The sequence below is a fragment of the Marmota marmota genome, unplaced genomic scaffold, assembly GCF_001458135.2.
Source record: "Marmota marmota marmota unplaced genomic scaffold, marMar, whole genome shotgun sequence".
NCBI lineage: Eukaryota > Metazoa > Chordata > Mammalia > Rodentia > Sciuridae > Marmota > Marmota marmota.
Genome location: NW_025999853.1, coordinates 4,803,241 through 4,817,019, shown reverse-complemented (window position 1 = coordinate 4,817,019; position 13,779 = coordinate 4,803,241). Strand labels below are relative to the sequence as shown.

The window sequence follows — 13,779 nt, the reverse complement described above, 5'->3', positions numbered from 1 at the left end:
ATAAAGGGGGGGGTGGGGGGACAGGGAGCCACGCTGGGAAGGAAGGCAGAGGGAGAGAAGGAGTGAGAGTCCATGATCTAGAGACCCTCACCCCTGCAACCCGGGCCCCGCCGGCCCCCCAGCAGTGGGGAGCTTGTCCTGCTCCTGCCTGAGCCTCTGCAGCCCTTTTCCCTTGGGAAAGCTGCTCCAAGGCTCCAAACATCCCCCTGGGACCAAGGCCTGCAGGGGACAAAGGGCGCATTCTCCCCCAACTTGGGGTGGGGGTGGCCGGGCGGCCTGGCAGGCTGCTCCCGCCTGGCCCCGGGGCCTGGGCCTCTGGACCCGCGGCTTTTGTTCCCTTTCCAGCCACTCCAAGGCTCCAAGGCCAGTTTGCTTTGCTGGGGACAGATCTCAATGCTGGACTTTGACCTTGCAACAAGGGGCCGGTTGTATCTGGAGAAATCTTCCCGACTGCACTTGGCTTCCCTTGTGGGCTGGATTTGGGAGTCACAGGGGACTCTGTGTTAATGTTCTTGCTTCTCTCCCCACTCTCCAGGGTCACACGGGGCACGCCTGCTCTCAGATCTATTTGTGTCTCTGAGCCGTGAGGCCCAGAATGAGGAGGGATCATGGCTGAAGTGCTCTTAGAACTCATTCTCTTATGAGTGCCACTGAGGCCCAGAGAAGGAGGGCGGCTTGCCCAGGTCACACAGCAAGGCAGTAACAGAGCCAGGATTACCTAGGTCTCCTGGTTCCTGGCCGGGTTCTCTCATTCAGCCTCAGCCAGAGTGCGGCACGATTAAAAGGAAGGATCCAGGCCTTCTCTGCCTGGGGGACCGACTCCTCATTCCTACCACAACTCCATTAGGGAGGTTTCAACCCCCCTTTATTGATGGAGAAACTGAGGTTCAGAGAGATTAATAGAGACTGTGCGGCTTCCAACCCTAAGTCCTGTCTGATTCCTGATCTCACGTAAGCTGCGCTTCCTCTCGCTCAGGAAAGTCACAGCCCTCCTGTCCCTCCTCAGTCCAGGAGGCAGGGACGTGGACTATTGCTACTATTTCCTCAGCAGTTTAGGATGATCCTTTCCCTCTTGCAGCCTCAGTTTCCTCATCTGTGAAATGGAGTGGCCAGATGGGGTTCTGGTTGTGTGCTGGAATCACCGGGAGCATTCAACCAACACTCAAACAAATATCTATTTTTAAAACGCTTCTCATGTGAGTCTGATGTGTGGTCACATCTGGAGGCAAACCTTGGAGGCTCTCAGAGTCCTCTGTGTTCCGATCAGGGTCCCTATATTCGGTTCCCAAGGCTCACTCGTGGGGCACTAGTTTAGGGACAGCTGCTCTGAGACACTTGTGAATCAGGCCTCTGACAATGGAAGAGGGATGTCTAGACCTCAGGCCAGAGGCAACTGGCTTCCAGAGCCTGTTTTCAAACCATGAGTATCTGGGTGGCCTTTGGCTGCACCCAGGCGGCCGGCAGCCAGGGTCAAGGCAGGGACTGCAGGGTGGAACCCTGTGGGAGAGGCCGGAGAGCGCGGGGTCCCTGCCCGCTCTGGTCGGGCAGGACTATCACCAACCCAGCCTCATCCCTGGCTTTGCCCAGGACTCAGCTACCTGGTAAAACCGTGAACCAGGCGGAAGTAGGGGCCAGAGCCTGGTTAAAGGGCCCCAGGGATTTTGGCCATGTGGGCATGGGACTGAACAGGCCCTGGGGTACTGCCCTTGACCCTAAAGGGAAAGTGAATTCCAGGCCAGAGCAGCCCCATTCCTATGGTCGGTTCCTGCCGAAATGGCCCTTGTGGCTTGGGGCCAAGCAGAGCCAAGAAGATGGTGGCTTGCTGGGGACATCCATGAGCAGATTGGGAGGCCCTGGGGAGGGCTGGGCTCCCATTCCTGAAAGGCTGTGGAGAAGGGAGCCAGGAATGTCACATGAATACCCATGGGGAGAGGCGTGGGTCCACTCCAGTCCATCGGACTCCCTGGAGCCAGGTGATGAGCTCAGCCTCTCCAGGCTAGTGAGGGCAGGTGGGCTCCCAGGTAAAGGCAGCAGCTGCCAGGTAAGGTAGCTGGGAAAACGGCTCTCCTCCCTGCCCCGGGCTGGACTGGGTCAGGCACTGCATATCCCTCTCTTCATCTTTGCTGGAGCACATAGCCTTCATTTTATAATTGAAGAAGTTCAGAACAGTTCAGAGCTTCTCCAAGGTCACACAGCATGGGTCAGGGCCACTCACTGCAGTTCATGGGGACTTTCTAGTCCCAGAACCGGGCCTAGCTCAATGACTGGCTCCCACTAGGTGCCCATCGAATAGCTGACAAAGAGATGAAACAAGTACCAGGTCCTCTGACTCCTCCATTCTTTAGGACGTCATCAGGCACCATGTCCTCGAGGGACCCTTGACCATTCCTCCCTGGTCCCCTCTGGGCACCCCTTCTCTGAGTGCCCACTGCCGGCTTAGGGCTCCCTTGCTCCCTGTTCACCACCTCGCCCTCTAGTTGTTTCTTTGTCCCTGTTCTTGGTGGGGAGCCTGGCAGGGGTGGCTGCTGGGCTCTGTCCCAGTCCGTGGGTCAGTTATTTTCCCTCCATTTAAAGACTCCTCGACGCCCCTCCGCACTGATCGGCCGCAGGGGGGCGGTCCCATCCGACCTCCAGGGGTGGAGCCTGGCCTGAGCCCATCCAATCACAGAACGCGGCCTTCTCGGGCACAGTGATTGGTTCAGGAAGGGTCACGTGCCTCAGCCCCGGCCAGTTAGTGACTAGGGCTCAGTCGCTGGCTTTTCGGTTGGTCCCTGGGGAACTAGGTTTTCCGTCTGCCGGACCTGACACCCTGAAGGCCCAAGCCCGGAGGCTCCGGGGCCGCCATAGGAGAAGCACCCGCGGGAAACGCTCTCCTGAACAGGGTGGAGAAGGAGTGCCCAGGCCTCCCCGAGCCTGGCCCTCAGGAGGGGAGCCAATAAGCCCTCAAAGCAAGACCCCGTCACTTGGACCCTTCAAACGGATCCAGAGTTCTTAAAGGGAATGATTGGATCTTTCTACTGTGGCCTCTTTAGTGCTCAGCCCAGTAGGGCATGCAGTTGGCACTCAGTAAATGTTTACTGAATACTTAGAGCTTTCTGACCCCAAAGCCAGCACTAAGTGCATTGCTACCGTGTACTTGTGAACAGAGGTCACCCGACAGGCAGGAAAGAATGTGGGTGATTGGCCCGGGAGCAGGTGACAGCCCTATTTCAAGTGAGGATGGCTTGCAGCAAGTGTTTGGAGGGAGAAAGGCCTGCATGAGGCGCTCAGCCAGAGTGCAGCCAGGAAACACTCGAGGAGGTCAGCCCTTCCTGCGGGGAGGATCAAGAATCTGGGAAAGGAGCGATTCCATTTCCCCTGGTGCCCTAAAAAGGGTGCTTCCTAAAGAGAAGCATGGGGACTCCCTGCTCCCTTCCCAGAGCAGTGGGCAGGGGAGGCTCTGGACAGGGTGGTGGCATGCTTCACAGGGCTCCTTGATGTCCCCTCCCAGGTCCTGCCACAGCGGCACACCTTGTCTCCCTGCTCCCCATCCGTCTCTTACCTCTCAGTCATGGCCACCTGCTCCAGCATGGCGGAGCCTGTGTTGGCCTTCCAGTTTCCAGAGATGGAGGTTCGCCTGTGTCCAAAGACAAAAACAGAACAAAACAAAAACAAAACCCAACAGTACATCACGGACATTAGGGATCGCTGTCACTGGTCTATTTTCCTTCTTTGCTTTGGTTGTTAGGAGGCTCTGTTTCAAATATCTGGCTCACATTAGTTGTGGTATGCACCTTTTTGGTATGTACCCTGTCCTCAGCCTTTTTTTTCCTGTTTTTATTTCCTTTTATCCTGATTGCTTTATTTACTTGTTGGATCTTATGTAATTGTTCTCTAGGAAGGTTTTGGAATATAAAGATCAAATTTAAAATATACTGATGTCATCAGATAAAATCCACCCAACCTTGGTGGTATAGGTTGGAGCTAAAGTGTTCCCAAGAGGCCCACATGCTAAAGCTTGGTCCTCAGCTTGGTGCTATGAGGAGGTGGAGGAATTTTTTAAGAGGTGGAGCTTCATGGAAGGAAGTTAGGGGGATACTGAGACACTGGTATTTTTCTTCCTTGGCTCCCTGGGTGAGCAGCCTCCTCTGCCATGTGCTTCTGTCACAATGTACTGTCAGCCCAGGCCCAAGGCAATAGGTCTAAGTAACCATGACATGAGATCTCTGAAACCAAGAGCCAAAATAAATGTTTCCTCTTTGTAGGTTGATTTAGCTCAGGTATTTTGTTACAGTAACAGTAAGCTGACTAATATACCTGGTGTCTCCTTTTTGAGGAGAACTAGGGCCATGTAGCTTCTGATGATTCTGGAACTTTTTGTGGGCCCCAAAATGTAGGAAGAATGATCCTTAGAGACAAGTGGTTACTTTTCCATGATGAAAAGCAGGAAGTTCTGGCCTGTGCCTGATTTGACACCCTTCTCTGTTCCTTTTCTGCGCTTGATCTGCTCCAGCAACACCTGACCTCCCTTCCCGTGCCCCAGTGCACATAGGCCCCTCCCTAGGTCATGGCCTGCACACATTCTGCCCTGTACCCTGTGTAGCTTTTGCCTCCAGCTTGCCCACCCCACCCCAAGTTCTGATCATACTTAGGCTTCATCTGAAACATGTCTTCCCTCCAGTCTACGTTATCTAACAAACGAAGACTGCTTGGCACCACCCCCTGCGCTAAGCTCTGCTATGCTGATTCAGCTTGTAGTGATTGCTCTAGTGTCTTGTCTTTCCTGACGTGGGGATCCCCTGAGGGCAGGGGATCTGTTTCAGTGCATGCCCTGTACCCCCAGAGCCCAGTGGAACCTGGCATGTAGTAGGTGCCCGGTAGCTACTGAGTGAATGAAGGATAGTGTATGCTGTGGGGGAATCCAGAGAAGCCACCAACCACCACGGCACCTTTGCACCCACCAAAGACCCAGTGAGCTTAAGAAAATGGCAGAGGTGAAGCCGTCTGTCTGTCTCAGGGGCAAGTGAGGGTATGTGGTTGAGATCAAAGAGTGAACTGGGGAGAGGGATTGACCCAAGAATATGTCTATAAAGAGAAAATCAGATGTGTAAGTGCTGAGAATTCATGGCTGCCACAGAGTGGACACAAGTTCATTTTGGTTCAGTTCAGATCGACTTGATTCAATTCCGTTTGGCAAATGCTCACAGGGCCACCCTGTGTCCTGGGCACTGGATGAGTCTGAGTGTGCTGAGATGACTCCTTGGGCTGCTCACGGTCTTCAGGGTGGACCAGCCTTGGAGCCAGGGGCTAGTCACGGTGGGGTTAGCAATGGACACAGAGTTAAGGGCTCTGGGGAAGTCAAGGTGGTGAGAGAAGGTAAGAACTGATGGGAGTTATGCAGACGTGAGTTTGCATCTTGGTTCCAGGGTTTTCTAGCAATATAACCCTGGGCAGCATCTTGGAGTCTTTATATCCTCAGTGGTAAAATGGGAGTATTTGGAGTCCCAGCCTTGTAGGGACTTGTGTGTGTGAAAGGCCACATTCCCATAGGCCTCCGAGCACAATGGGAGCTGCTATTATTTTTAGTAAGTGGACACAGGACAGGCAGGCAATCTAAGGACTGAAAACTAGCCAGATGGCGTTCCTTCCAAGAGGAGCGTGTAGTGATAGCTGATGTCTGAGGAATGCTTTCTGTATCTGAGACACGATCCAAGGGCTTTATAAGTCCTGGCCCATCTCAGCCTCTCCAAATCTCAGGGGATGGGCATTCTTCTCCTTTTTTCTCACTGTGTGGCAGAAGCCACCAAACTGGGTTCTTAACCTTGACTTGATCTTAACTTGTTCTTAACCCTGTCTTCTTAACCTTGACCTTGACCTTCCATGGTGGAGCCCAGGGGGCCCATCACAGAGGGAGGGAAGGAGGCCTTGTTCTTGGCCCGAATGTGACACTGTCCCTGGGATTAGGATGCATGGAGACTGTGACAAGAGCATCCACCTATACAACAAGTTGGCTTAGTCCACTTGGGCTGTAGAAAGAACAGAGATTCGTGTCTCCCTGTACTGGAGGCCAAGAAGCCAAGGTCAAGGTGCCAGCCCACTCGGGGTGCGGTGAGGACCCACTGTCTGGTCCCATGCTGGAGGAGGCAGGGGTCTTTCTGAGCCCTCTTTAGAAGAGCATTAGAAGGATCCCATTCTTGAGAACTCTGCCCTCCTGCTCCGATCCACTCCCAAGGGCCCCTCCACCTCATGACATCACCTTGGGGGTTGGAATTCCACACGTGACTTTTGGGGGACAGAAACATTTAGAGCACAATATAGGGCTATGGTCTGACCTCATTGGAGCAGGTGGAGGAAGAGGTGCTGAGTGACTTTGGACCGAGTGGGGACAGTGTGACTGAAGATGAGAGGTACTGCACCTGGCTGTGTGCTACAGTGGGTAAAGTCATCTCCACGGCAATGGGTGGATGGGCTGGAACTGGGCACATAGACAGATAAGTCAGTGGATGGCTGATGGGGGGAGCCAGGATCTCCTCTGTTGGAGTGGGAGGGTGCAGATAAGCAGTCAAGGAAAGGCCAAGAGGAACCACATCATGCCAGATAAAAGTCACAGACATCGGTGGGACTGTTCTGAGCTTAATGTCCATAGGATGGCTATGTAGAGAAATGATCGTGGACATACATGTTCGTGTGGGTGAGGAGTCACACTCCTATTTCTTTGCCATATCTGACGAGAGAATCTAAAAGCTGTGACACCTTAGTAGCAGCCACCACAGCCTGCCCCGGGTGCAGGGCAGGATGTGGGCCATCGAGGAGGCTGAATGGTCAGGGCAGGGAGGACATTCCTCCCTGAGCTCTGGCATGAGCCGCCTTCCTTGGATGTGAACAGCCCAGAGTCCAGGAAGCGCCACGGCATGTGCCAAGTCGGAGCTGTCAGGCCAGCGAGGCTCAGATGAAGAATGGGGCAATGAGGTCATCCTCAAGAAAAGAAACTGGGACAAGGTGTCATCAACGTCAAGTGCCAGCTCCAACAATGCAGACAGGAGGAAATGATATCATGAGGGCTGGTGGGGGCCTCAGGGACGTCGGGTGGCCTTGCTGCATGTGGCGTGACTCAGAGGGGCAGGGAGGGGATTTTATCACCCTGAGGACATCTGAGAGCAGTGGCAACTCTGGCTCTCCCTGGGGCTGGGAGAGGGTGATTGACGAGGCAGGAGAAGGATTCCTTCAGCAGGGGCGCCATCCCTTTCCTGGGACTATCTGCCATCATCTCCCCCAGTGCCCCAGGCAATGGCAGAGTGCAGTGGTGACAACAGAGACTGCAGGGTCCTCAGAGTCTGACATCACCATCTGGCCCTTCACACAGGTCTGCTGACCCCTGGCCTAGGCCATCCAGGTGTTGCAGAATCAACTCTCGGCAATCCAGGGGCAGACCTGCATGGCCGAGAACAGCAAGACTGTCTTTACAGAAACAGGAGGCAGCTGGATTTGGCCCGGGGACTGTGACTTGCTGACCTGACCCTGGGCACTTGCTGTCCTGTATGGAAGCATGTGGACAGAAAACCTTTCCAACTGTCTGGGACAACCGTTGAGGCTCACCTACAGAGCCACGCAGTCCGAGCTCCGTAAACCCTTGGCGGTCAGGCTCTCTGGGTCTCATCATTGCAAGTGGAACATTCCAAAGTGAAGACAGAAGTGGCGCAACAGCTGAGTCCTCTCCAAAGAACGAGATCTGGCTACTCCAGAGCTCTTACGGCCTCAGCCCTGCTGAGCCACGTCAGGGGTGCAGGTGGGCTGGGTCCTTCTGTCTCTCATTTCTTCCTTTTCCTTTAGATACGGGACCTCCATTCCCACTGGGGAATGGCCCTGAGCGCATGGCACACCTCCCCTCTGGGACACCCCTAGGGGTTGTCTGCCTTTCTCTAACCAATAAGAGCATGGCCGAACCTGGCTGAAGCTTCCCTGGTCCTGCAACCGTGATCTTGAGATAAGCCCTGAAAACGATTAGGACAGGTTCCTCGCCAGCCGCAACGTCCTGGGAGCTGCCTAGTATCTCTGGCTCTCGGATCTTGGGGCCCGCTCTGGATCTTGACATTTCTAAACTTGGTAATTCAGAGGCTTTTTTTTTTTTAAGTTTCTTATCACCCATTGTTTTCTAGCCATTCACTTGAAAAAACAAAAACAAAACAAAAAAACCCTTAAGATAGCCAGCCATGGTTTCTGTTCCTTGCAGCCAGAGAAACCCATGTCACCTTTGGTCTTCTGGGATCCAGAGAAGCCCTCCTGCAGCTCACGGTCCCCAGTTATCTTTTTATATACCCAGATCGGATCATGTGCAGAAAACTGAAGAAAATCCTAACCCAGGCGTCCAAAGGCCTGCTTGACTTGTCCCCAGACTTTCAGTTTTGACTGCCAAGCGTGCTCACCCGCCTAGCTGCAGTCCCCAGACAGGCCAAGTGGCTTCTTTCTCAGAGGGGAGCAGCCCTTACTTGTTGGAGGTCCACCACGGTGTCCACCATGACACACTATGAGCCCCTCAGCCTCACAGACCAGAGAGGAAGGGCAGGGAAGGAGGCAGAAAGGGCCAGCCCTGGTGTGTGGAGGGAGGTCACCGTGTTTGGGTGGAGGAGATGGCAGCAGACACCCCCATCCCTGTCGCCCCGCCCCTCCTCCCAGCCCCCAGCCCTGCGGGGGACTCACATGTAAGCCTTGTAGTTGGATCCGATTTTCTGGATGCGGATGTCATACTTGGAGTCGATGAAGGCCTCGGTGGTGGCGTAGGTCTTGGCCATGGCCACCACGCTGGTGATGTCCTGGTAGTCGTGCTGGTTTTCTACCTTGATCTGTGTGGGAGGATGAGGGTGTGAGGGCCACCCACCCCGTACCAGCTGCACCCCCCAGAGCCAGGATGGTGCTGTGGAGAGGCGGAGACCGAGAGGGCCACCTGCCCAGAAGAGGGACAGACGCAGAGGCAAGTCATCCCTCTACCTACGTGCACGAGGTAGAGGACGAAGGAGCCACCCCATGTGGGAGGTCAGGACCCCTCTGTGGAAGGGCCGGCTCTGCAGGGTCTGGAAGGACGACTACAGGGTGTGGATGGGCTGTGTCTGTCGCACAGCTGGTCTTTGGGGGCGCAGCAAGAGCCTGGGTCACAGGGTGTGGTGGGGAAGGGCCTGGCCCATGGGGACAGGAGGGTGGGGACAGCTGGGTGGGGACTGAGGCCATGAGAGCTCTGATCAGGAGCTCAGCCTTTAGCCTGAAGGTTCTGGAAAGTCACAGGAAGAGTGAGAGGAGTTCAGAGACCAAGTGGTTCACTTTGTGTTTTTGAAAAAGTCACTCAGGCTGTGAGTGAGTGAGAGGCTGCTCCCCTCTGAGAGGGTTAAAGGGAGGAGTGTGCAGTGGGCACAGAGAGAGCCGTTGGAAAGGAGTGTGTGTGTGTGTGTGTGTGTGTGTGTGTGTGTGTGTGTGTGTGTCAGGGGGAAGGGCCTTGCTGGGAGTTGTGCTTGATGTGCAGTGTGGGGAGCAGGTGAGTTGTGTCTGCCTGTGGGTGTCACATGCTGCTAGTGTGTGTGTGGGTCTTTGTGTGTTCGTGTGGGGTGTGTGTGTGTGTGGTGTTTGCTATGTCTGCAGAGTGTTTTGGTGCAGTATGGAGCACGTGATGTGTGGGCAAGCGCTGGGCATGCTGGCTATGGGTCCCAAGGCCTGGGGACAAACTCTGTTTACTGGGCTCAGGCTGGGATCACAGGGTGGTGTCCAGGGGTCAGGGAGAGGTCCTATCCCAGGGGAGCTCACAAGGCCAAGTGTAGGGGACAAGGCCAAGTCTCCAAGACAGTGATCTCAAGACGGAGCAGAGGCTCCCAGCAGCCATGGACAGCTGGGTGTGCTGCCCCCTGTAGGTGCCCTGCAGCTGGCCATGGGGCCCCTGCTTGTTCAGGTGGCTCTCTCCCACTTCTCTCCTCACCCAGATAATGGAGGACTCTGCCGGCCCAGCGCAGGCCAAGTCCAGAGGCCCTCAGAGGGCCGGGCTCTGGGCGGTCAGTGTGTGGGAGGCTCCCCCAGCCCTTTCCTGCCTGCCCCTAAGTCTCAGTGCTGACCAGCCATGCCTCCCCGACGATGCCCCCCCTGTGCGGGCCAACCTCAGAGCCTTGTGAAGTGACTTCATAGCTCTCCCAACAGCAGCGCGAGGCAGGCAGACTGGGCACTGTCAGGGCACTTTGCAGAGGTGCATCTGAGGTGCCTTGGCTTGTCCCAGGCAGACGGCAGGTAAGCCCAGAGCTGGGAAGGAAGCGCTGGCCTCCTGGGCACAGCTCTTCCTTGACCACCTCAAAGCCTGCGGTGGAGGCCTGCTGCTCTCCCAGGAGGGCTGAACCCCGGGGCCAGCTTGGAGAGAGGCTGGCAGGCCTTCCCTCTGTTGGCCCCTGAGAGCAAGGACTGGAGCCCCACTTTGCAGAGAAATAAAGGAGACCAGCAGGGCTCCCTGTTTCTGTCCCTATCGCACTCATTCGATTCCCTCCTCCCTCCTCTCAGCTTCCGTCCCTCTACTTTTGTTCTAATCTTCGGTGGCTCTGACTGCTGGCTGCTCCCTCTTCCTTTAGTAAGAGGACCCCTAAGTTTAAGTGGGTACCTGGTGTCCCAGCTGAATTACTTTGTTCCTGTCTCCTGTATATAGATACGGTCCAGTTTCCAAATCCAGCCAACAAGAATTGAGCCCATGGGATGTGAACAAAGATGAAGGGAAGCCTCCCTTTCCCTTTTTCTCTTTGGCTCTGGCTGGGATGTGGACGTGATGGTTTGATCAGGAGCAGCCTTCTTGGCCCCTGAGAAGGAAGCCCCGTGTTGATGATGGCTGAGAAGCCAGATGGTGTCTGGGCCTCCAGCTCTGTGGAGCCCCCTCTCGGTGCTTGGCTGTTATGCTCAGACTCTTACAGGACACAGAAATCAGCTTTGATTTGTCTGAGCCACTGTGACCTTGGTCCTGGGTAAAGCGGCCACTCTGTTTCTGCCCCGTAGTTTGAGCCTCTTGTTTTTCCTTGGTTCTTCATCCTGGGGATCAGCCTGATGGAGGATCTACCGTCCTGCTTCTCGCCCCCAGTGACTCACCTCTGTGCCTCTCTGGCTGTCTCTATACCCTCATGTCCCACACCAGAGGCTGGCTCTTCAGTTCTCACTCCTCCCTTCCCAAGAAAGTGCATTGGTAGAGGTCACCTCTGACGCCCTCGAGTGCGTCCTGCAGGAGCTGTGGCACTCAGTAGCATCCAAAGTCCGTGAGCTTTTAGAGGTTTGGTTTCCACCCACCTGCCCTCTCAATCCTTTCCCTTTGTTTCTGGAACCTTCTTCCATCTATCTTGCCTTTGTCCATCTTCAGCCGACACCTGGGGGTCAGGTGGGGGGAGTTGGGGGAACCACAATGGAAGGTGGAAGCTCGCAGGGAGCCCTTGTCTAAATCCCCATCCCTGGTGGCTTTGGAAAAGACCGGAACTGCTCCTGCCCCTCGGCTTCCCAGGACAGCACAGCCCCGGAGGCTGCCTCGGAGGCGCCCATTGTCTTCACATCCATCTCCTACTTCTACAGCCACCGAGCATGAATGCTCCCCTTCTCCCTGGTATTTTTGTGTGGCCACGTGACCCCTTTTGGACAATGGGGTGTGAGCAGAAGAGGGGTGTGGACTTCCAAGGAGAGGAGGGCTCCGTGTCCTCTTCCTCTTCCCGCTGGCCAGGGATGTGGACGTCCTTGGCTGGTGGCTGAAGGACGGACGAGCTACAATATGGAAGGGGCCTGGGGGCTGGGAGCCACAGCCCTGGGCAGCTGCTACTCCATTAGGTGAGAGAGAAAGTCCATTCTGAGTCTTTGTCGAGGCGGTTGAAGGCTCCCAATTGTACATCACCTGGGTACCACAGAGCCCAGTCCTGTCCCTGGGTCCACTGGGCCTGTCTCCCCATTAGAGTGTGAGCTTCCTGGGGACAGGGTGAGTCTTGTTCCCAGCCACAACCCTGAGGCCTGGAGCATTTGGGAGGAATTTAGAAGACGGGATGAGACCCTCTCATAATTGGGGGAGGGGCAGGGGACTGGAAGGGGAAAGAAGGACGCTCAGAAAGGGGGGGGGATGTGTTTCAGGGACATTTATGTTTTGTAAGGTCAATGCTTGGCCTGGATGCTACGGGTCAAAGGGACACAGCTTCGGTCCTGAGTCCTCAAGAACCTGGGGACAGACAGCTGGGTCCCTGGAGAAGTGGGCAGGAGGTCTGGAGCCTGGGTGGGCAGAGCTGGAGGGGACTCTGGGAAGGTCGTCAGGCCAGCGGGTGGCTGGGGTCAGAGGGTGGGGCGCTGGCGCGGCAGGGAGCCTCGCACTCTGCTTTATTAACTGGCGGGAAAACCTCTCCAGGGTTCACAGAGAGAAGCAGAAAACAGGAAGCCCCGAAGGAGCTGTGACTCAAGACTGTCCATGTGCTGCAGAGGGGCCCTGGGCGGGGCTGCCACCACCAACGGGGGCCACCTTGCGCCTCCCCTCCCCCTCCTGCTTCTCCTCTGGCCTCTTCCCCGGTCCCCCACCCTTCGCCCTCCACCCCTTTCCTCTCCCTCCTCAGGTCACCTGTCCCTTGATCTCCGTCCTTTGTCATTTCTTCCTGGTTTTTCTCCAGTCCCCATGGCCCTCTCTCCCTCTCTCCTGCTTTCCTGGTGCTCCTGGGCGTCACCTCTCTCCTCTGCTCAGCCTCCCGCACCCTCCCGCCTCCTTCCCTTCACGTCCCCACTCAGGGTCGCGCACACACCCCTCCCCACTGCGTCACCTCCCGGACCTGCTGACCTGTGCTTTGTCCCCAGGGTGACTGAGAGGGAGAGTGGACACAGAGAGGCAGAGAGACCACAGGGGTCAGGACCTGAGCGGGACTCAGCTCAGACTTCCAGCCTCAGGTAGGAAGGGCTCGGCATCCTCAGGGGCTGCCCACTCCTGGCCCCATTTCTCCAGCAGCAGGGGACTCTATGTCTGTCTGTCTCTCTGTATATCTATGCCTATAGATAGTTCATTCATTGTTTAGTCTATAATTACATCCAATATGCTCCAGAACTTCTGCAATGAGCCGTAGGATGCCCCAGAGACCACAGAGGAGGTCCAGGATTTGGATGATCACTGGGAGGTAGATTTGTATCTGGATGGATAATTGTGTTAAAGATATTTATTGATGTTTCGTTGTCAGCAAAGATGATCATAGTAGCGCTGGGGATGTGGCTTAGGGGTAGAGCACTTGCCTACATCTCTATCTGTCAATCTGGATAAATATAGGTAGATATCGATCTCGTTGTTTTGGTACTGGGGATCTCACCCAGGAGCATTCAACACTGAGCCACATCCCCAGTTCTTTCTTGCATTTTATTTAGAGACAGGGTCTCACTGAGTTGCTTAGGACCTTACTAAGTTGCTGGGGCTGGCTTTGAACTCTCCATCCTCCTGTCTCAGCTTCCCGAGCCACTGGGACAGGTGTGCACCACCGCGCCCAGCTCAGGGAGCTCGATATTGAGCAAAGTTCCGATTCCTCTTTAGGGAATCTCTCTACCTGGTTCTACTGTATATTGTGCCTAGAATGAATGAAAGGTCCCAACTGATGGTTTTAACCCTTTACCTGTATTGTCAAGTCCACTGGGCAGGACAGCACAGAAGGACCTTATGCTCTGGTAGGTTATCATAGTAGTGAAAGTTAACTCACCAGGGGACTGGGAGGGTACTGACTTTCCCACACTAAACTCTGTTACAAAGTCGCTTGAAATGATCCTGTATGACTAAGCCACAGTGTGGTACATGGTCAAGTT

General features: G+C 55.2%; 1 protein-coding gene across 2 annotated transcripts in view; it reads right to left on the bottom strand.

The window, feature by feature from the left end:
- The window catches only part of Syn3 (synapsin III), a 444,971-nt gene that overhangs the window by 21,059 nt on the left and 410,133 nt on the right, over nt 1-13,779 (bottom strand). For both annotated transcript variants that reach the window (XM_015482794.2, XM_048802432.1), the window contains 2 exons: nt 8,677-8,819; nt 3,542-3,616 (listed from right to left, as the gene is read on the bottom strand). In XM_015482794.2, the coding sequence (XP_015338280.1) occupies nt 3,542-3,616; nt 8,677-8,819 (218 nt within the window). The remainder of the gene's footprint in view (nt 1-3,541; nt 3,617-8,676; nt 8,820-13,779) is intronic.